The sequence below is a fragment of the Glandiceps talaboti genome, chromosome 23 (genome assembly GCF_964340395.1).
Source record: "Glandiceps talaboti chromosome 23, keGlaTala1.1, whole genome shotgun sequence".
NCBI lineage: Eukaryota > Metazoa > Hemichordata > Enteropneusta > Spengelidae > Glandiceps > Glandiceps talaboti.
The window spans coordinates 8722736-8747457 of record NC_135571.1 but is presented as its reverse complement, the minus strand read 5'-3'; the positions used below and the strand labels follow the sequence as shown (position 1 = coordinate 8747457).

The window sequence follows — 24722 nt, the reverse complement described above, 5'->3', positions numbered from 1 at the left end:
AGTCTATGGTAATTGTGTTTGGAAACCCAAATAAAATGACATGGGAACCCCGGTAGATTTTACCTACTTACCACCCTTAGCGAAAACACTGGTGTATTTAGAATCCTGCTCAAATAATTTGAGTCAAAATTTCAAGCATTTTTCTGGTTTTTTTCTTTTAAGTCTGTGAATGTGCAAGATACTTATAAAAATGAATTTAAAAATGAATTTGTCTTGTTTCTGTAGTACCCAATGCCCCAGGAGACTTGTCTGCCAATGTTACCAGTGCACTTGCTCTGCAAATAATGTGGGGGGAAGCTGATGGACAGTTTGACCACTACGAAATTAGTTATGCTGAAACTGAAGAAGGTCCAACCGTTGTCACGGGTACAGTTGCCAGAGGAGACGAAAGATATTTTGACTTTGAAAATCTGAGTCCGATAACAAACTACACTTTCAGTGTCGTAACTGTAGTTGGTACTGGAGATGATGAGTTAAAGAGTACTGCTTCTGTATTTACTGTAAGCACAGGTAAGGAGAAAATACACTTAACAAATACAACGAGTAACACTGAAGTAAAACACTTTCTCTATGTGCTACATTCGTTTACAGCATTCATATTACAACCAGTAACACTGAAGTAAATCATTTTCTCTATGTGCTACACTCATTTATAGCATTCATATCAAGTGTGTAAAGGTATACTGTTTCAATTGGTTTATTTAGAAGCCTAGCATGTGGCCTTTCATGTGGTCAATTAGCAAATGAAACAATACAGTATACTTTTACACTTGATATGGATGCTATAAATGATTGTGGTGCCAAATGCAGAAAACACTTTACTTTGGTGTTATAGGTTGTAAATTAGTGCAGTCTTGTGAGAGAGAGTCCGTGTACACAGTGAGAGTATAAAGAAAATACACTGAAACTTGATAGCTAATTTACATACAAGAGTCTATGCAAATACGACCACTCATCAAGACTTACAACTTAAATAAAACACTGAAATAAAATTAATATGTAAATTACCACTTGAAAAGACCTTGCCATAGAGAGTTTTCCCCAACCTCAAAGATGTGCTGGTCAGTATTCAATATATAGCACAGTATTAATGCTCATTTGGTAAAGAGAACCACAATGTATTGAGCCAAATATGAAAATGAAGTTGATCTGATGTATTTTTACTTTGGTCCTAGATGCCCTGGAGGAGTTACAAGTCATAGTAATTGAGTATACTAAGACAAATATGAGCATCCTATGGGGTTCAACACAAAGACCTGGTGTTGCTGCCTACCTGATTGACCTAACTCCATCTGACGGTGCACAGTATCCTTTAGCTATCACCACAGCTGAGGAACGCAGTTTTGTATTCAATGGTTTAGTCCCTGGTCGTGAGTACACAATTGAAGTTGGTGTTACATCATACCCTGAAAAAGGAACAAAAACCCAAAGAACAAGTAAGTGGTTCAAGTTTTCAGACATAATTATTAGTCAATATTAAATGCTTATGTATGTGAAATGTATTCTTAATTTCCTGTTTGCAGTCTGCAATGGTTTATTGCTACTGCTACTCCTATGATAATAATAGTTAACATTAATAATACTTTTTTGATGATTATTTTTCAGTTCCAAACGCTGCCACTAACCTCCGTTCATCTGGACAAACCCCAACTGCTATCACAGTCCAGTGGGATGCACCATCATTTGGCGGTGATGAGACTTACATGTTGACCTATGAACCTGCCGATGGTTTGACCTCTTCACCTTTGACCCTAGCCCAATCGACAGCACAGCAAACCTTTGAAGGACTAACTCCTAGCACAGAGTATACTTTCACATTGTCTGTTGTGTCTGGTACTGGTAGTGGAAAAACTGAAAGTGATGCAGTCACTGCCACCAGTAGCACTAGTGAGTATAACTCTTTGTATTTAAGAATAGTATGCATCTCAGATTCTCTAAATGTTGTTGTTACTTTCTTCCTGAGGGTGGGGGTGCGGGTACCAGTGGCCCGCTCTGTTGTGGGGATATGCCGGCAGTGCTGCTAACCCCAGGCCCCATTTTGACTAAAAACCAATATCCAATATTTAGACCATTACATATTTTAAAAAGATCAAATTTTAAACCAAATAAATTTCCCCGAGAAGGCAGCATTTTGGGTGCAAGTAATGGCAGAGTTATGATTTGATAATGGACATGGACCACATGTTGGACTTAGCAAAATTGAAAATTATGCCGAGTGGACCCCATTTTAGACTCTTCAGCTTGAAAAAAAAGACCCCATTTTAGACCCTGAAAATGTACCCCAAAGGGGGTGGCACATATGTAGAGTCAAATAAATGGAAGTAAAATTTCTTGCTTTCCAATATTATTAAATTAGTAATGATTTTTCTCTTCCATGATGTAATAACACTGTCTTCATCTATTCTATTTCCATGGCCTTCACCAGAAATGTTCTTTCCATTGCTTTCAAAGATTGTGTATATATTTTTCTTCTCTGGTGGATTAAATTTTAATTGTATTTCAATTTAATCTTTTTTCTTCTGCCTATTATAGCTGCTGCTGCACCGGCTGCAGTTATCATTAAAACAGTGACAACAACCAGTATTGCAATCACATGGGGTGTAGTACCAGATGTTCTTCAGTTTGATGGTTATGTAATCCGACATGAGCCACCAGATGGTAGTCCAAATACCCATCCAGTCAGTAAGACAGACCCAAGACGTGTTGAGTTCACAGGCCTTAATCCTGGTACACTCTATACTATCTATGTTAATGTACAGGGCCAAGAAATTGTAGGTTCCAAAGAGCAAAGAACATGTAAGTATGACCTTTAACCTCATATGTCAAAGTTCAAAGATATGACACCTTTTATAACTAAGCAAGTAGGAATAAATTTACTTTTTTCTATCACAAATGCCCAAAAAATATAAATGAATACTCTGACCTGACCTGACTCGACCTCCACCTCCAATACAGACATTGGCATTAATATTATACTAGAATAGTTTAACTTAATAGGGAACTTGCAATCCAGACTGAGCATGCTCAGATGCAAAGAACTATGGGATTATCTGTGGTTATCATAATACCTAATCTGGAGCTACCAATAAAATAAACCTTCCACAATGGTCAGGATGACTATGAATTGATTATTTGTGGTTACAAACAATGTATCAATATTGTTTACAATAGTAATTGATTAGTATTTATTATCCCCTTTCCCCATGATGCAACATTCAACATGGTGGGTTTGCAAGTTCCCTGCTTTTGAGTAAAAAGGTTATAACTTTAACTTGTCCCACTTTGATGTATTCTCTGTAAAATTAATAAAATGCATTTGTTCTCCCCTTTCTAGTACCAAATGCTCCAGGTGACATCACTGTTTCTGATACAGAACCAACATCTATCAGCTTCTCATGGATTGCTGCTGTGGGTGACTTTGACTATTATGAAGTTTCCTACGCACTAGATGGTGGTGCTGTAATTGTTGCTGACAATGTTGACACCACATCATACACATTGGACAACCTGGCCACAGACTCTACATATGATATCATGGTTGTAAGCGTCAAGGGTAGTGGAGATGACTTAACAAAGAGTGCAGAATCAACAGCACAGAACACTACAGGTTAGGAAAATTTTTTTCCACAAAAACATTTTTTTTTGCTTCTCTCTCTCTCTCTCTCTCTCTCTCTCTCTCTCTCTCTCTCTCTCTCTCTCTCTCTCTCTCTCTCTCTCTCTCTCTCGCTCTCTCTCTCTCTCTCTCTCTCTCTCTCTCTCTCCGATTTTTGTGATATTAAAGGGTGTGCTATTTACTTGAAAGAAGTATTGGATAGTATGTTGTATAATGCAACATACCAATTAACACTACAATTTGTAGGGTGTGCAATATATATGTGATAGGTCTGTTTGAATTTTGGATAGTCTTCTGTACTATACTATTTGTTGATCTGTTGTGTACTACAGCAGGCCAACTCTAGGGTGTGCACATTGCAGTTTACTTGAAAGGTCTATTGAGTAGTCCATGATGTCTTATAGGGCAACATACCAACACTAGGGTGTGCAATTTACTGTAAAGGTCTATTTGTTTATCTGTTGTGCACTACAGCATACCAACTCCAGGGTGTGCAATTTACTTGAAATGTCCTTTAAAGTTATTTTTATCTTCATTTTTAGATGCTGTACTGCCTGAGGACATTTTCATCTTAAGTGTCACACAGGTTACCATGACAATAGAATGGGGTGAAACTGAGAATAGCGATGCAACGGCATATGCTGTCTTTGCAACGCCTGTTACAGGTGGCAATACGCTTACACATGTAGCGCAAGTCGATGAAAGCAATCAACATACGTTCACCAATTTACAGATTGGAACAGAATACAGAATCAAGTTACAAATAGTTGTACCAGGTTCAAAGGGAAATGAATCAGAAATAGCTCAATTCACACGTAAGTTTTTTTTTGTTTTTTTTTAAATCTAATCAACATACTTTTCAATGAGGTTAGAATTTTTTAGACATGATCATGTGCCATCACTGCAAATTCTTGATTCACAGAATCTTATTTGTTTCTATTTACAGAACCATCTATGCCCGGAGCAATAATCGTTGGTACTAAGACACCAACTACAATCCAAATTGGTTGGATTCCAGCACCTGGTGATTACAACCTTGATTATGAAATCTCATATGCTCCTAATGGTGGAGTTGTGACTGTTGCTGGTAGTGTTGACAAACTAACTACATCGTATGAACTGACAGGTCTGCAACCCGACACATCTTATGATATCAGTGTCAGGACTGTTGTTGGTACTGGCGTTAATCAGATCCGTAGTGATCCAAGTACTGTCACAGCTTCATCAGGTAAATATTGATTTAATAAATAAACTTGAAAATAAATGGACTGTAAAGAAAAAGAATGATTAGTTGAAGAATGATTAATTTTATCAAAGAGTTACAGTGATTGGCTACAATGTATATAACTGGTATCAAAGAATTACAGTGATTGGCTATAATGTATACAACTTGTATCAAAGAGTTACAGTGATTTGCTATAATGTATACAACTTGTATCAAAGAGTTACAGTGATTTGCTACAATGTATATAACTTGTATCAAAGAGTTACAGTGATTGGCTATAATGTATACAACTTGTATCAAAGAGTTACAGTGATTTGCTATAATGTATACAACTTGTATCAAAGAGTTACAGTGATTTGCTATAATGTATATAACTTGTATCAAAGAGTTACAGTGATTGGCTATAATGTATACAACTTGTATCAAAGAGTTACAGTGATTGGCTATAATGTATATAACTTGTATCAAAGAGTTACAGTGATTGGCTATAATGTATACAACTTGTATCAAAGAGTTACAGTGATTGGCTATAATGTATATAACTTGTATCAAAGAGTTACAGTGATTGGCTATAATGTATATAACTTGTATCAAAGAGTTACAGTGATTGGCTATAATGTATACAACTTGTATCAAAGAGTTACAGTGATTGGCTATAATGTATACAACTTGTGATATGAAGGATATACAATATATTGTTTGGTCTGTTTGCAGCAATTATCGAACCTGGTGTGATTATCCTGGACACTGTGACCACAAACTCTATTGATATTATGTGGGGTGCCCGTGATGATGCTACTGGGTACTTTATAACCCTTGACCCAGCTGATGATGGCGAGACATACCCAGACTTTGTGTTGAATACTGTGATAAGGTACAGTTTTACAGGGCTGACTGGCGGTAAAGAATATAACGTTACTTTGTCGTACTCTGGTATTGCATTGGAAAATGCTGTAAAAACAATCAGAACAGGTAAGTATATTTACAGTATAATTAGATATTAGTCCCCAATATTTATCTTTGTTCAGCCAAGGAAAATACAAGTGACCTAGGGGGCTTTGTCACTACTATTTTTGCAAGACTTATAGTGACAAACCCTTAGGTGATGAATAATTTCATGCTGAATGCAGAAAATAATAAAATTATACCTCCTCAAGCATAATGGGAAAATAATGACAATTTATAACGTTTTGACTCATATTTCGAGCACCACGAAACCAGTAATGTAGATACGGGCTGTCATGACATGGAACAAACAGTGTATATAAATCCATATTTTCTGTTCAAAGACAATAACTTGGCTTGGGTATTGTATATTACACCATAGTTCAGTTTTATCCGTATGGAAGAGTGAACACCAGATTACAGACAGGATAATGATTGAATTGTAACATTTTTGCCAACTAGCTTTCCACAAAGTAAAAAGGTTTAACTGTCATCACAGCATGGGAGGCAACTCAGTATACATCAGACTTGACGGGGAGGGGGAGGCGGACTTTGTTTTCTGTACAACATTGTCAGGGGTTACTGTGTATTCATCAAAGACTTTCGGGGGGGGGGGGGGGGGTGGCTGTATCTTCACTGCCAAGTTAGGAGGGTACTCATGTACAGTCATTGGGGAGGGAGACTTTTTGGCATCAAAGACATGTAGGTGAGGGTAGGGGCTTACTGATGATCTTTATAAAAGATATGTCAAGGGGGAGTTCATCTTTATTATAGACTTGTTGGGGAAGGGGGGTAATTGAAATAAACTTGTTTGGAGGGGAGAGGATTCACCTTACTCTTATCTAAGACCAGTGATCAACAACAACTTGGTGAACTTCATTGACATGTCACTCAATTATCTTTGGTTTACCATGCAGTTCCCAGACAACCAGGCGTCCTCACGCTGGCAAATGCTGATGCCACTGAACTTACCTTCAATTGGGGAGCAGCTTCTGATGAGTTTGATAACTACGAGATCTACTACATTAGTGGAGATGGAACTGAAGTGTTTGTTGATACAGTCACATCAGACATTACAACCTACACCATCCAAGATTTAAGTCCTGGAAATGCTTATACAGTTGAAATAGTGACAACCGTCGGCACAGGTGATGACTTGGTTAGGAGTCAGAGAAGAAGTAATACATTCAACACAGGTAAGCTAGAATGGTGTGACTGGTCAATTAACCAATGAAACAGTATACTTTTACACTTGATATAGATGCTATAAATGATTGTGGTACATACAGAAAATGCTCTACTTTGGTGTTATGGGTTGTATTTATAGCAATGAAACAGTATACTTTTACACGTGATATAGATGCTATAAATGATTGTGGTACATACAGAAAATGCTCTACTTTGGTGTTATGGGTTGTATTTATAGCAATGAAACAGTATACTTTTACACTTGATATAGATGCTATAAATGATTGTGGTACATACAGAAAATGCTCTACTTTGGTGTTATGGGTTGTAATTATAGTCGGTGCCTGTTTTCATTTCTCGATAGTTCATTTGCCATTGTTGTATTTTTATTTGTAGCTACCATACCAGCTGGTACAATTGAGGTCCGTACCGTCACAACAACCAGTATTCGTATTCTGTGGGGAAAATCCTCTGATCCATTAGCTGTAGGATATTTACTGAGTTTGGATCCAAATGAGGGCGACACATACCCAAGAGTTGAAAATGTTGACGTGGAAGATTTCACGTTTGGTAATTTGTACCCCGGAAGAACATACACAATTAGTTTGACTGTGTCTGGGTTGACTAATGTCGGAGATGAAGTAATTCAAGCTACAGGTCAGTAGAAAATTACACTAGAAATTGACTGCAAATCGTTCAATATTTATCTAATTTATTTATCTTTTCTTGTTGATGTAAGCATGCAGTCCTCCAGCAGTTGGTTAAAGGATTGTATTGTATTCACTTTATTTCTGTATGTTATTTTTGTGTGCTTTACCATGCTTGCTATGGCATGTTGTTATACAATAAAGATTGATTGATTGATTGATTGATTGATTGATTGATTGATTGATTGATATAATATGTATGGTCATTTGCTATGAAAATGAAACAAATAAATAAATAGATAAATGAATAGATTATTCCATAGATACATTTATGTGCATCGCTCCACCTACCCTAACCCATCGATTGATGCATACATATTATTAGAGACATCCTTGCACACATCGATGGATGGAGGGATTCACAATCATATCTATGGAACATTATACATGTAACAACAATACATATATATGCATATGCCTGTGTGCATATGTGCATGTGTATGTACGTATGCATCGATGGATAGGTGGGCAGACATACATACACACATACATACATAGACACGCATACGCATGCATGCACGCATACATACATGCATGCATGCATATGTACATACATACATACATACATACATACATACATACACAAAATTTACTAATTTGCAAATGTATTTTTTCTTATAGTTCCAACACCCCCAGTCAGTCTAAGTTCAAGTGCATACAGCCCTACATCTGTGACTGTCACATGGGTAGCTCCAGCCAGTGAGGTATCTTCTTACGAGGCCTTCTCTACTGACCCTCAAGGGACATCTTCACCAGCAATGAAACTTTCAAGTGACTTGTTAGAATATGAATTTACTGAGCTTGAACCTGCTACAGTATACACATTCACCTTCAAGTCCAAGGTCATGTATGATGGCAGTGAAGTGCTCCTCAGTGAAGAGACAATTTTAACACAATCCACAAGTAAGTTGTATAGCCGTGTCATGTAATCCCAAAACTAGGAGTGTAAAAAGTAACAAGTAAAACAATCACTAAGGACAAAGGCAAGGTATAACTATGTTGAAAACCTGACATAAGTATGTACTGAAAAAGAAAGATACACCACAATTTCTAATAATAAGGCCTAAAAAATAATTGTTTGGTACGGTTACCTAACCCACCTAGCTTTTCACTGCCAATCCTAAACTTTTTTTATGTATTTGAGGGGAGAAAAGTTAAATCACAAACATTGTGAAGTCTCACGAGCAGTAGTGGATGCGGAAACTGACATAGACTTAAAAAGACAAAATAAAATGGCTCTTCCGATCTGTAATGGCTGTACATCAAATAGGAAAAAAATAAACATCACAGAGACCATTTGGAAAACCTGAACTAGACACTCGCTCAGTAAAAAAAGTATAAAATAAAATAAAAAAATCTACCTACCTACCTACCTACCTACCTACCTACCTATTCTAAAACCGGAACCACAAAATTTAAAAATCACACACACCAAAAGGATCCCCAAAAGCTGCCTGAAAGATAGAATAAGTATATTTAGATGGTAGGGAATGATATCAATAATTTATTTATTCCATTGGGTTCTAATGTTCTGTGAAAATAATTTCCTTTTCCATCAAGCTCAATTGATTTTCATTACCAGAAAAGCTCACAAATTCCTTAAATGGACCTATCTGATACATTGTTGGTAATAAAATGCAGAGATACAGGATAGTTATGATCATTTTGTGCCAAACCTAATTGGAAAACGTGTAGAATTGTGTGTTAGTATTTATACATATCGTGATAGCAAAATCACTTTATTCTTTCTTGTTCAGCAGTTGGCTTTATCAAGAACCATAAAATGCTATAAACTTATTCAGAAAATGCTGTTATTATTTTTTTTCTCAAAATTAAAATATTTCATCTGTTATCCCAGAAGATGAAATTGTGGTATTTACTGTGACTACTTCCAGAATTATCTAGAATCTTTTATTTAAAAAATAATTTTTTTCTCAAAATTATTATTTTAGCTGTGATTCCAGAAGGTGATATTGTGGTGTTTGAAACGACCACTTCTAGTATTACCGTCCTGTTGGGAGAAAGTAAACGTGATGCTGTATCTGGATATCTTGTGTCAATCTCACCAGAGGATGGCAACCCTGTTGACTTCCTACAAAAGGATGTTATAAGGAAGACTTTTACCAACCTAGTTTCTGGCAGAGAGTACACCATCTCTAATCAGCTGGCTGGACCAAACACAGCAAAAACTATCACTGTCACAACCAGTAAGTTACATCATTTTTGATTGGTCAGTCTTTAACAAATTTTCACTGTAAGTCAATCAGCAGGAATATTGCATTTACAAGCGTATTGATTTGATATGATGTCATTTCTGATTGTTCAGTCTTGAATTAATTTTTGCTGTAAGCCAATCCGTAAGAACATTACATTTACAAGACAGTGTATTAATTTGATATGACGGCATTTGTGATTAGATAGCTCTGAATTAATTTTTGCTATAAGCCTATCAGCAAGAAAATTACATTTACAAGACAGTGATATGACGGCATTTGTGATTGGATATCTCTGAATTATTTTTTCACTATAAGCCAATCAGCAAGAACATTACTTTTTAAAGTATACCAATTTGATATGACGTCATTTCTTATTGGCTAGTTTTTAATCAGAACCGTAGTCCCTTAAAGTTCTACATGTTTCATAATTTGACTTACATTTGATGTTAATTCCAGAACCACGACCACCAGGTCCTATTGAAGTTCTGAGTGCCGAAAGGACATCCGTGGAAATAACCTGGAATTCTACAGCTGGAGATTTTGATGTCTTTGAAATATCTCTTGAAATGGCAGATGGTTCAATCCTAGATGTAGGAGTAATTAACAATGATGTAGGCACCTCAGAGTACACCACTACAATCACAGATCTGAAGCCTAATACCGAATATTCTATTCATATCGTTACACGTATTGGACCAGCAGATGCCTATATAAGGAGTGAACGTTCCTCGGTAACGACAACAACAGGTTAGTTTGATGTCTCTAGCAGGCTGAACAAACATCTACAAATATTCCACAAGTTTGGAAAATAGTACTACGACTAGAAGCTATGTAACAACAATATATGCATGCGTACACACGTACATGTGTGTCTGTGTGCCTGCCTGTGTGTGTATGTGTATGTAGGTATGCATCGATGGATAGGTGGTTGGATACACTGCAGTGGAAAGTGAGGTTTCCTCTACTATTAACAGTCACAAATTCAATAGTTGTTCTTCAATGTAGTAGATTACACAAGTGGGTGGTAGCAGTGCCTCAGTTGTGTGGATATGATCACCCTGTAATCAAGATAGTATGTGGCCACTTGAGAAAAACTAGCTATCAGAAATACCAGCCTACTGAGAGATTAATTATATATATATATATAAAACCGATATCAATTCAAAATATTTGATGGCTTGTCAAATTATTGCAAACATAATTCTTACATTTATGTAAATATACCCATAGTTGGGGTATGTGATCAGTGAAGACTTGTTTGAGAAAGTAACGTTTCAATTTTGATTTTTTTTTTCGTACAGAAATTATCCCAGCTGGTCAGATACAGGTAGTTGAAGTTGACATCAACAGTATTTCTATACTATGGGGAGCTACACAAGATCCAACGGCTCAAGGCTATGTTCTCTTGTTATCACCTCAAGAGGGCGGTTCATACCCGATCTACCGTGGTCTAGATATTGTGTCATATGACTTCACCGGATTGACACCTGGTAGAGAGTATACTATTACTGTACAAATAGCTGGACCAAATCTTGGCAATACTGTCCAAGCCAGAACAAGTAAGTACTCTTACAAGAGTTTCAAAGGAATCAAGTGAAATTTATGTAATATGAAATGACTCAGCACACAAAGTTAATTAAAAAACGTTACCTAGGTGATATTTTTCCTTGTATTGCATTCCTGTTTAAAGTGGCCGTATGGGTGAGGACTGAGTAGTTATTTTAGATTTTGGATTTAATAAGTTTTTTTTTTTATCAGGGCTTCCTTCAACAACATATTCTAAGTCCTTTTTTGTAACTCAATAAATAGCATAATAAATGTTCAAAGTGTTTGTTATTATACGTACAATGACAAACTTTTTATACCCGTTTTAGTTTTTTGCAATGTATTGAGTTACAAACACAGACTTAGTCAATGTTGTTTCACATTAATTTTTCAAGTAGGAAGCCATAATAAAATTGTTTTGTAAATTAAAAATCCAAAATAAATACCAAATCCTCATCTATATGGCCACTTAAAATCTGAAACAACTCGAGTACAGATTGTTATGTGTCAATGTGTGTTATTACTTTCAGAACCAAATGTACCAGGTGCGATTACCGTGGAAAAACAAACGCCAACCTCTTTGTCAATCAAATGGGAACCATCAACTGGTGAATTCAGTAACTATGAAGTGTACTATGCAGTGGAAGGTTTACAGAGACAGTTTGCCAGTTTGTTAGATGCTAGTAAAACCAACTATACCATTACCAACCTTATACCAAGTACAAGATATACAATAGAAGTCGCCTCAAAGAGTGGAACTCAGAAGAGTGATTTCTCATCAGTTGTCGGAACAACAGGTAAATAATAGACAACACTGTAAACGCAGAAATTTGCTTTACTTCAGTATTACTTGTTGTATTTGGAACAAAAGAACTTGGTTACAACTTGGCTAACAATGTCATTTCTTTTCTCCTCTCATCCATAGCAACCATCCCAACAGCAGAAGTGGCATTGACAGGTGTTACTACAAACTCTATATCTGTTATGTGGGGTGTAGCTCAGAGTAGTTCTGGTGCAACAGGGTATTTGGTATCAATCAACCCAGCTGTGTCAGGAATTAGCTATTTCCCCTTATTGACAATAGAAAACACCTTCAATAACCTAGACTCTGGTGTCTTATACACTATTACTGTGACCGTGCTTGGAAGTTCAGAAGAAGGAACACTAGAACAGAGGACAAGTAAGTTTGCATTATCAAGAAAAATATTATAAAACAACACATTTTAAGAGTACCTTTACACAGTCAGGTTACCCCCAATGTGATTTGCAGTTAATACCCTTTGTACAAAATGGTTCAACCCATTATTCTTTTAAATTAAAATTCTCAATTAATCTCCCTGTGCAAAGACCTAGAGTGGTACAATCAGTTCTACTTTTTCAAATAACCTCCCTACAAAGACCCAAAATGGTACAGCCCAGTCAAGCCAATCACCAATGTGCTTTGCAGTTATTACTCTTTGCACAGAATGGTTCAACCCAGTATACTTTCCCTATTCACCTCTCTACAAAGACCCAAACTGGTACACAACTTAATATACTTTGCTGTCACCTCAAATAATCACATCATACCAGGTACCAAGTGATACAGTTTGGTTTACAAGTAGTATAACCCATAACACCAAAGTAAGGCGTTTTCTGTATGTACCACAATCATTTTTAGCATCCATATCAAGTGTAAAAGTATACTGTTTCATTTGCTAATTGACCACATTAGAAAGGCCACATGCTAAGCTTGTAAATAAACCAATTCAAACAGTATACTTTTACACTTGATATGAATGCTATAAATGAGTGTAGCACATAGAGAAAGTGTTTTACTTCAGTGTTAGTCATTTTATTGTTCTTACCTTGCTCAAGAACTTTAGAAAGCTGAAACAAAATGAAATCTTCAACTTTTAATGGTCAAAGTTTTGATAATAATCTACTGTTTTTCCTTTAATTTCAGAGCCTACTAGTCCAGCTGGAGTAATCATTGCAGGCAATGAGACAGAGACTTCCATTGATTTATCTATTACTGGTTCTGCAACCGGTAACTTTGACAAGTATGAAATCTTCTATGGTAGAGATGTGAATGAGGCTATCCTCGCAGGGGAGATTGCAGCCGATGAAAGCACCCCACTACCCTTGGATTTCACTATTGACGGTTTAGATCCAGATACTGAGTATTCCATCAAAGTACAGACTTCTGCTGGTAGTGGTAATGATGCCATGACTAGTGATCCATTCACTCTGACAGGCTCAACAGGTAATGGGAGATAATTTTTATGGGGGTGGGGGGGGGGGGGTGATGGTGGTGACGATATGGGGGAGGGGGGGGGATCTGATGTGGACCATGGAAATAGTTCAATGGAACTTGTCTTGTCCATGGCCTAACCCTACGAACAATATCAAAATGAACAAATTAACAAATGTATACATATTTTGTAGTATTATAATTCAAATCAATACTTTACAGTAACTTTAAAAGATATATTTACCAATTTTGTTCACTTTATTTTTCTCAGCTGCCTTGGCACCAGCCAACGTAGTTGTGCTAGATGTGACTACCACAACTATTGACATAGTATGGGGACCAAGCTCAGAAGGCTCTGGATATGTTGTCATTGCAGCCAATGCAAACGAACCACCACGTTTCATTACCTTGGATATTGGAGAATCTCCAAAACATAAATTTGAAAACCTGACTCCAGGAACCATGTATTCAATTACAGTGCAAATTACAGGAACTGCTATTACTGAGAGCTTTAATCAAAGAACAAGTAAGTCCTCTTTTAAAACTTAAAGTGGCCATATGGATGAGAATTGGGTATTTATTTGGGGGTTTTAATAGGGAACTTGCAAACCCGCCATGTTGAATGTTGCATCATGGGAAATGTGATAATAAATACAGTCAATTAGTATTATGAACAATATTGTTACATTGTTTGTAACCACAAATAATCAATTCATAGTCACCCTGACCATTGTGGGGGGTTTATTTTATCAATATCTCCAGATTAGGTAATACGATAACCTCAGATAATCCCATAGTCCTTTGCGTCTGAGCATGCTCAGTCTGGATTGCAAGTTCCCTATTGATAAAACAACTTTAGTATGTTTTTCTACTTTGAAAAAACAATGTGAAATAACAAATACCAAATACTTGTTTGTTACTCTATTAATTGCAAAAAGATGTAAACCGTGTAAAAAGTTTGTTATTGTACGTACAATAACAAACATTTTACACATATTTTTAACCAACTAGTCGAAGTCACAATAGGGTGTTTTTATGTAGAAATATTATCTCACAAAATCACTTTTGTTTGAGTTTGTATCACACCTCTACATTGCTGTCTTACAGGACCACAAGCTCCATCTAACATTGCTGTTGGTGCTACTACAACAACAAGTATCACTGTTGTATGGACTTCACCACTTGGTGATTTCGATAACTATGAAGTTTCTTATCGTGATCCAAGCGACGTTGATCATTTCGTGCAAGTAGTTGAAGCAGGAACAAATCAGCTGACTATTGAAGGACTCGACCATTCAACAACATACACTGTATTTGTTGTGTCCAAGATTGGAAGTGGTAATGACGAGGTGAAGAGCACACCAACAAGTGTTGATGTTACTACTGGTAAGATACTTTGATATGCTATAAACATGTAAATTTTGCTTAGAAAAATTCCTCCTCACAAAGTCAAAAGATGTTTTAGAAGTTAATCCTAAATCTCATCGGTGTCATCAAGGATGTCCTATTAATGGCTATTTTAGGAATTTGGAATTTGCTTCCGAGATATTTCATATCAACTTTAAAAGTATTCTCTCAATTCTTGGTACTGATACAGAATATTACTGCCTACATAGATCACAAAATAATGAACATTCTTGGTCAACACCGTAACTTCTGCTCCACCCGCTTCAGATGTATTATCATAGGTGCTCATGAGAATAAGTCAACCTTTTTTGTTCTATTTTGACCCTCTAGCATGAAATGTTATTTCAGATACTGAGAATTACTTAAACTATCAGCCCAGTATGTGGCCTTTCTAATGTTGAAATGCTGATGCTACTGTTGTTAAGTTATATGTTGTTGTTGTTGTTGTTTCTCTGTTCAAAATAGATGCCATGTAGCCTGGTGAAATCATAGAACAACAATATTGATTCTGCTATTGTTGTTGTTGTTGTTGTTGTTGTTGTTGTTGTAGTTGCTGTTCTTTCTTGAGTCTTAATTTCTCTATTCACTTCGCAATAGATGCCATCTAACCTGATGAAATCATAGGACAAAAATGTTGATGCTGCTGAAGTTGTTAAGATAGTTGTTGTTGTTGTTGTTGTTGTTGTTGTTGTTCTGACATGTTTTTATTTCTCTGTTCACAATAGATGCCATCCAACCTGGTGAGATCATTATACAAGATGTGACCACCACCACAATCCAAATACTATGGGGTCCGTATCAAGAACAAACTGTTGGGTACCTCATCCAGTATGATTCACAAATCACTCCAATTTTCACAGTGTCAACAGAATACACATTTACAGGTCTTGTCCCAGGCAGACTGTATGAGATCGTTATCTCACCAGCAGATAACACTGATGTCAAATACACAAAATCACAGAGAACTAGTAAGTGGTTTATTTTGTACTAAGTAACTTGAGGGGCACAGGCTTATTTTGTTTTGTCATTTGCTTATTTACTTTGTTGGGGGGGGGGGGGTGTTGCTGCTTTTAAAATGTACCAGAACTTGTCTGTTCACTGAAATATGAGTAACTATCACTTGCTGTTAACAGAATTGGATGAGAAAACTTGTCTAGCCTAGGACTGAGAGTGACTTCTTCACCTGTAGCATGACCTTTATAAGTCCTATACTTCTTGGGGGAGAAGGGTTTTAAAAAAAAAACTGTCCTGCCTTGAGAATGTGCTTCAAGATATAAACTTAACACACTATGTTCATTTTCTTAACAGAACCAATGCAACCTGGAGCTGTGACTGTAGATGTCACTAATATAACACCAACTGTTATACCAATATCCTGGGTTCTTGCAACTGGTGACGTTGATGGATATGATATCGTCTACAATACTGCTACTATTCCAGACACGTTGGCTGGAAGTGTTGATGACCAGACTCTATCATTCAGCATCACCGGACTTCAACCAGGGGCAACATACGTGATTATGGTTTACACAAGAGTTAATGGGGTGCGAAGTGAGGCTCAAACTGACTCAGCAGCAACTGGTAATCATATTTTTAATATTCACAATATGTTTAAGAATTGGAATATAAAACATTGTAAAGACTACACATTGTTGAAATTTTTCAAAAGTGAAACTAAACCTTCTGTTTACACCTGATGACTTCCATTCACAAAATGTCAACAATGTGTACTGCTTCAATGGTTTGAATACACAATTAACCAATCAAAAACAATGAGGCAATTTGTCTGTATCTAGAACTTTTGCATATCAATTAGGTAATTTGCATTGTGAATTTACTCACATTATCTAACCAATCAAAAACAATGAGGCAATTTGTATGTATCTAGAACTTTTGCATATCAATTAGGCAATTTGTATTGTGAATTTACTCACATTATCTAGCCAATCAAAAACAATGAGGCAATTTGTATGTATCTAGAACTTATGAATGTTTTTATATAAATTAGGCAATTTGTAATGTCTACAGTTTATGAAAGGCTTGCATATATATGTGACAATTTGCATAATTAATTACAATCACTTTCAGCCACATTATCTAACTTTGAGGTTTCACATGTTTTCTTACAGTTGCTTTGCAACCAGGGGAGATTGCTGTTGTTGACTACAGTGAACATGCTGTCTCTATTACATGGGGACCAACAACAGATGTAACAGCTGAGAACTATGTTGTGATTGCGTCTGCTGGTGCTGATACAAAGGCTGTTACAATAGCAGTTGGGAACCCCACACTTCATGAGTTTGATGGGCTCTACGCTGGTCGTCTTTACACTATTTCTGTTAAAGTAACAGGCAGTAATGGTGATATTACTGAGCAATCAATTGAACAGAGGACTAGTAAGTTTTTTTGTTTTGTTCAAACTACACTAGCTGTAGCTAGAGTATTATTTTTTTGATGAGACAACCAACAATATATTCACTGAAAACACAATAATTAAAAAATAGGGAACTTGCAAATCCGCCATGTTGAATGTGGCATCATGGGAAATGTGATAATAAATACTTATCAATTAGCATTGTAAACAATAATGTTCCATTTGCAACCACAAATAATCAGTTCATAGTTACCCTGACCATTGTGGGAGGTTTATTTTATCAGTAGCTCCAGATTAGGTATTACGATAACCACAGATAATCCCATAGTCCTTTGCATCTGAGCATGCTCAGTCTGGATTGCAAGTTCCCTATTTGTGCATGTTAATTAGAGATTGTACTCTATGCTTGCACAGCTACCTGATAGAATGATATGCCATGTGTTAAGTAAATAATCTAATCACCGGCATTTGTTTGTGTTTTTGTTTACATCCGAATAATTCCTGAATACAAAGTACGTCTTTCTATCAGCTAACTGTGTAAACATAGAGTACAACATTTAACATTTATTTATTTTTTATATCACCCTTTCTATTATAAAAATATTCAAAAGATCTGAACAATAGTAATTTAAAAATTAAAAGCATTGGGAAATGAAATAAAATAAAATACTGATTTGTTTTCATCCATTTTTTGTGCAAAATAGATATTTCCCATCAATTAATTGTAGCCAATTTAAGTAACCATACAGTAAGAAATGTTGACAGCTAATATTTTTTTACACAAAGTTCGTTCTCTTTCAAACACTGAATGTGTATTTTTCTATCAGTTTTGTGTTGTTGATATAATCAACCGTAGAATACATATTCTCCTTTACTTATTCCATTCCCCTGTGAACACTGAATATATATTTTCATAGTTATAGCTAGATTAAAAACCAGAATGGACAAGGTTTTTATAAATTGTTATAAATTTTATAAATAAAAATTTAAATAAATACAAATAAAAGTGGACAAAATCTTGATTGCCAAAATTTCTTTCTCTTTCAGTTCCCCTGCGAACACAGAATATATATTTCCTGTCGGCAACATCTACAAGTATTACTATCTCATGGGATACACCACTTGTCACTGACTATGATGGATTTGAAATTGCTTACATGGCTGATGGTGCATCTAAACCCACTGTGGCTGCCAAAGTACCAAAGGAAACTGAAACTTACACCATAGATAGTCTTACTGAAGACACTACATATGCTCTTGATGTCATTACGGTTTCTGGTTCTGGAGACAATTTGATGAAGAGTGATGCAAGAAGCACTCGACAAGCTACAAGTAGGTTTATTTATATATACAAGTGTAATATAATGATAATTGGATGTTATTCCCCAATAGTTTTGTTTGTTCAGTCAAGGAAAATATGAGTAACCTAAGGGGCCTTTGTCACTACTAGTGACAACCCTTAGGTCACGAGTATTTTCTGGCCGAATGGAGAAAAGTATTGGAGAATAATATAATTTTACCAGTGTCCGTAATATCAATATTGATATGTAAATTTTCTTTCTTTTCGACCTCTGGCAAATTACTAAATATACAAGAACATCTTATTTTATATTATTTATTATATTTAATACATTGTTTATGTTCTTTTTATATTTACAGAGGCAACTGTGATGCGCATCATTACCACAACAAGCAACTTCATCTTTGTGCAGTGGGCGGCACAGACCACGACCTTTGACACTTACACATTGACCTATGACCCCAACGATGGCTCACCAGCCTCTCCAATTACAGGAATTCTTCAAACCCAGCTGACTCAAAACATTGTAGGATTGACCCCAGGTCAAGAATACAGCCTGGCTTTAAGTGTTGTAGCTAGTGGTACAGCCACTGAAATTGATTCTGTGAAAACCAGGACAAGTGAGTTTTTTGATTGGAATATCTTTCACTGTAAAGCAGACAGAAGTGAAACTATTTTAATTATGTAAACTAGGATAAGGGAATAATAATGTAAATATTTGCTTGAATATTGTAAAATCGTAATAAACTGCGTAAATTATGTAGAAGGATTGAATGAGCCTTTGCTGAACTTCATTATTTGAAATATTATACTTATTTTAGACTTTGTTGAAAAGAAATCCACAGAAATTGATTCTATATATTTAAATACCTTGGGTCATAACTTAAACTTAAAGTGTGTGCAATTGGTGATTTTTTATGTACAAGAAGGCATTTTAGTCACTACATATTTGTACTAATTTCCAGACTGGTACATTGTGTACACGTACAAGAAGCCATTTTAGTTGTTCCTTATGTGCAAATGGACCTAAAGATCAGGTATAATTTTAGGATGATAGCTATAAGAGGTAGTTTGTAACTAAACCCTTAACTTTTTATTTCATCAGATCCATCTAAACCTGCATCTGTGACAGTTGATGACTTTGGTTCAAGTTTCATCGAAGTCAGCTGGACAGCGCCATCTGACAACTCTATATATGATCACTTCCTTGTTGAGTATACCCCAACAGCAGGATCTACACCACAGCCAATCATAGTAAATGCTGTAAAGGAGAAAACCGTCAGAATTAACGGACTTGATTCATCTACTCTCTACACCATCTCTGTAAAAACTGTCTCTGGCTCTGGTGCTTTTAGGAAGGAGAGTACATCAGTGGCAGTTGCAACACAAATAACAGGTTTGGGTTTTTTTTTGGATAAATGCTGATATGTTAATTCTCTGGCAACTGAGATATCAGTTTACTGAGATAGATAGAAATTACTACTCTGGCAACTGAGATATCAGTTTACTATTAAGATAGATAGAAATTACTACTCTGGCAACTGAGATATCAGTTTACTAAGATAGATAGAACTACTTCTCTGGCAACTGAGATATCAGTTTACTAAGATAGATAGAAATTACTACTCTGGCAACTGAGGTATCAGTTTACTATGATAGATAGAAACTATTACTCTGGCAACTGAGGTATCAGTTTACTATGATAAATAGAAACTACTACTCTGGCAACTGAGGTATCAGTTTACTATGATAGATAGAAACTACTACTCTGGCAACTGAGGTATCAGTTTACTATGATAGATTGAAGCTAAAACTATTTGTATCCATTCTTAGTTCAAATCAAGAAAGAAAATGAAGAGTCGCCACACAAAGACAAACTTTTGTAATAGAAGTCAAAATTATATCAAAATTACTCCATTTTAGAATCCAATATGGCCACCATCCAATATGGCCGCCAATGACTGTGTTTAAATCATTGGGAAAATAGCAGATTGTCGATTTTCCTGAAATGATGAAACTCATATTTGATATTTATTCTTTCAAAAGGACTAACAACAAGAAAGCTATCATAAGATTTTAAGAGCTTTGAGTGTGAGGGAAATGAGTTTCTGAGACACATTTTACCTTTACATGTATGTTCTCACTTTCCATACAGCTGCAAGAGCAGAGGGTGAAATCACGGTGACTGAAGTAACACACGACAGAATAACATTGGAATGGGAGCGTGTCAGTGGCTCTTCTGTTAACTATACCATTGAGTACGGACTTGTTGGCCCAGAAAATAATGTGACAACTATAACAATATATACACTCCAGAAGACATTCAGTAATCTCATCGCAGGACGAGAGTACACGTTTACGATTACAGCTTCAGGCACTACTGATGTAGTAAATACTATCAGACAATTCACAAGTGAGTCGTATTTTCTATATGCAACCATTAGACCTATTACATGCACAACTTCAAGTTCCAATCCAACTTGTTAAAAAAAAATAATGGAAATTTTGTATGTGCAGTCTCAAATACCAATGTAAGTTTCTAAAACACTAATAAGCTAACAGCCTCATTTCTAAACATCTGACGTTATTTTGACATCAGAGCTGTAAAATATATCCAACTCAGATCTCTTAAAAAAGAAGGGAAAAAACATCAAAGATTTTAAATTCAAATATAAAAAAAATTATTTTTTTACATGCTCAACTTTGTCATGTGTATGTGTTACCAAATTTTGACATAAGAGGATTAAAGTGGCCATATGGATGTTAAATTAGTATTTATTTCTGAATTTTTATTCATATCACAGCTCTACTATGTTTATGTACTGAAATAAACTGTGATACAACATATACATAATTGTGATGAAATAAATTGCAAAATATTAAAAATGTGTAAAGTGTTTGTAATGTATCATAGACCCTACAATTCCCTTTCATGTAGGGTTTATGATTGTACGTACAAAAACAAACTTTTTACACTCTTTAAGCTTTTTGCAATGTATTGAGTTACAATTTTAGACATATTTGAATGATGCTGGTTCACGTTATATTTCAAGTAGGAAAGCTTGGTAGAGTTGTCTCAAGAATTAAAAAAATCAAAATATCTATTTGTCATTCATATGACCATTTTAACAATGTTCAGTTCAACGCCAATTTTTCAAAACCAGTCAGTGCCGTTAAAGGCATGTATCGACATTAATTATACTGGTATACAATGGTTTTATGTGTTATTTTCATTCCAGTGTGTTAGCTTTTATAAACTCGTGTCATTAAACAAAAACCTAATTCCTCCTTGTTTTATTTACAGTTCCTTATGGGCCTAGCAACTTGGAAGTTCAGTTGGTTGCTTCTAGAAGTCTTCGACTGACTTGGGATGCACCGACAGATGGATTCTTTGATTCCTACCAAGTGACCTACTATCCAGCCAATGGTGAGACTGAATCACCAAGCTATGTTGTACCGCAAGCTAACCCTCAAGTTGTTCTAGAAGGACTCATCCCTGAAACGAAATACACCATCTTTGTGTCGACAGTCAGTGGCAGTGGTAACTATAGAGTTAGCAGTGATGAACTCATGGCTGAAGCTACCACAGGTTTGTTGTTTATTTTTTGACCCTTCACCTCTCACCCTTCACCTCTCACCAATATCAAGAGGCAGTGTGAAGCTCTTATAAGGTTGCCACTGATTGGAAAACATACTTTATCACTCATTAACAATGCAACCAATAGATATGCTTGTTTCCTTTGTTTTCTAACCAATCAGAATAAACCTTATAAAAGTGCTTCTTATCTGAATATCAAGTATTATCTTTCTATCAGTGGTTTGCTTTGTAGCTTTTGACCTCTGACCCATCATAAAATACAACATCATTTTGATGATATTCGAAACTAGTTTGTTGGGATATGTAGATTGAAATTTCACAAAAAAAATGAGAAATTGTGTAAAACCTTTCGGTAGTTGGTGAACTCTGTGCATATAAGTGAGACAAAACTGAAAAGAATGTAGCAAGTGAACCAGTATCAAGTGTCTAACTTACTTTCACTTTCCTTTAATCTTCAGAACCACCTGCAGCAGCTGAGATTAATATCGACCGAGTTGAGGATACCTATATTAGTTTCAGTTGGGGAGCATCTCAGGACCCCTCAGCTGTGTATTATAGCGTGAGAGTATCTCAAGGTGTTACAATAGTGAATACCCACCAAATTCTTGTTACATCTGGAACAACAAATCATGATTTCACTTCCCTGATACCCGGTACACTATACACAATCTCTGTAACAGTCTACACTGGTGCCTCAGTTTCAACAGGTGAAACTGACAGTGTCGTACAACGTACAAGTAAGTCTATATTCACTTTTCATACATTTTGAAATGAGAATGAAGATGGTTAATTTAATTTCTAACAAGTGTAATACAAATTGCTATTATAGTATTGTCGTGAAATCGAGATAGTGCCCTCAGTGACTGATCTGGTCTGTGGGTTGCCTTTGGTTGAAGCAGGCCATGTGTGGCACATTGTGACCACATGAGGGGTGGGTGGCCCACAGACAGATCATGTGATCCTGGTCCTGAGGGGTGGTTCCCTGTTCGACACAGCAGTCTCCATCCTACCTTTGCACTGTTTGGTTGACTCATCAGCATTGTCTGTTTTTCCTGTGGACCCCATCCTTAGATCGTGTTTTTGAGGGACAAGAGTTCACACTAACAGTGTTGGCTGCTGTACTTTTAGTATGTCTAGAAATTATTAGAGAGCCAGAGGTCATCGTTTAGCCGGGTTTTGGGGCGACACCCCCAATTCCACTACATTGGTGGCAGCAGGACGTGGGTTCAATTCCAACACATGTCACTTATCATTCCTCATTTATAAGAAATTCAAAATTACTTTATGGTGAGTTTCTGTCATTTATAGCAAACCCAATAACAAATTAGTTTATGTACAATGAGAAACTCCTCGAGAGTTCACTGCACAGAGATCAATATTATCCTGGGGACTCTGAAATACCTGGAAAATGACAACATGTATTTTGTTAATTTGTTTGTTGTAGGACCCAGCAGACCAGGAGCTATTGATGTTACCAAGGTTACTCAATCAATAATGTCATTTACATGGATTGCTTCCACTGGTAACTTTGACCTATATGAGATATCATATTCCACCACCAGGGGTGATGTCGTAGCTGGAACTGTCAATAGAGGAGAAGAATTGACATATACATTGTACGATTTACACCCTGTGACTGCTCATACGATATCTATCGTTACAAGAATCGGTAGTGGTGACGATTTAATGATTAGTCAAGCAAGTGTCACCACTCAGGCAACAAGTAAGAATTTATTTAATAATTAATTGCATTTTTTTTTAAATTTTATTTCTGTATAATTTGGTGTTTGTACACCTTTTGTACATTACAGAGTTGATAAAAAAATCCAAAGTCATGAACTTGATGTTTGTTTTTAAATTTGTTATTTTCAGCTACTACTGTAATCACTGTCGTTAAGACTGCTGCAGACTCACTCGATGTGAGTTGGATACCACAAGGTGGTTCATTTACCAATTACGAGTTCACATACACACCCACTGATGGCAGTCTACAGTCTCCTGTTGAAGTCGGTAAAAGTGGTAATCCAGGCGTTTCACTTCAATCATTGACGCCAGGAACACAGTACCTTCTGACTGTATTCATTGTACAAGATGACCAGGCACAGACCAGACAAGAGATTGGCCAGACTACATTCGCACTAGGTAGGTACAGATTAACTGTAAGATTAGATTAGATTAGATTAGGTTAGGTTAGATTAGATTAGATTAGATTATTTCAATCAATCAACAAAAAGGACAGAACATAGATATTCAAAATAAAGCTAGTACAAAGTTTTGAATTACCAATAACTACACAGACTACATTTGCACGAGGTACATTTAGGTACAGGTTAACTATTAGATTAGATTAGATTAGATTAGATTAGATTAG

At 36.0% G+C, this 24722-nt stretch overlaps 1 protein-coding gene across 1 annotated transcript in view; it reads left to right on the top strand.

The window, feature by feature from the left end:
• Window positions 1-24722, top strand: part of LOC144452687 (uncharacterized) — a 68319-nt gene that overhangs the window by 6306 nt on the left and 37291 nt on the right. Inside the window, exons 10-39 of the mRNA XM_078143831.1 lie at window positions 226-510; window positions 1176-1436; window positions 1606-1887; window positions 2533-2796; window positions 3335-3607; window positions 4156-4428; window positions 4560-4841; window positions 5553-5810; window positions 6701-6979; window positions 7368-7628; window positions 8300-8581; window positions 9631-9885; window positions 10351-10641; window positions 11196-11453; window positions 11970-12236; window positions 12365-12619; window positions 13385-13684; window positions 13944-14198; window positions 14780-15058; window positions 15805-16047; window positions 16388-16660; window positions 17209-17475; window positions 18501-18785; window positions 19113-19373; window positions 19859-20149; window positions 20909-21166; window positions 22058-22342; window positions 22810-23088; window positions 23796-24074; window positions 24224-24493. Coding sequence (XP_077999957.1) covers window positions 226-510; window positions 1176-1436; window positions 1606-1887; window positions 2533-2796; window positions 3335-3607; window positions 4156-4428; window positions 4560-4841; window positions 5553-5810; window positions 6701-6979; window positions 7368-7628; window positions 8300-8581; window positions 9631-9885; window positions 10351-10641; window positions 11196-11453; window positions 11970-12236; window positions 12365-12619; window positions 13385-13684; window positions 13944-14198; window positions 14780-15058; window positions 15805-16047; window positions 16388-16660; window positions 17209-17475; window positions 18501-18785; window positions 19113-19373; window positions 19859-20149; window positions 20909-21166; window positions 22058-22342; window positions 22810-23088; window positions 23796-24074; window positions 24224-24493 — 8151 coding nt within the window. The remainder of the gene's footprint in view (window positions 1-225; window positions 511-1175; window positions 1437-1605; window positions 1888-2532; window positions 2797-3334; window positions 3608-4155; window positions 4429-4559; window positions 4842-5552; window positions 5811-6700; window positions 6980-7367; window positions 7629-8299; window positions 8582-9630; window positions 9886-10350; window positions 10642-11195; window positions 11454-11969; window positions 12237-12364; window positions 12620-13384; window positions 13685-13943; window positions 14199-14779; window positions 15059-15804; window positions 16048-16387; window positions 16661-17208; window positions 17476-18500; window positions 18786-19112; window positions 19374-19858; window positions 20150-20908; window positions 21167-22057; window positions 22343-22809; window positions 23089-23795; window positions 24075-24223; window positions 24494-24722) is intronic.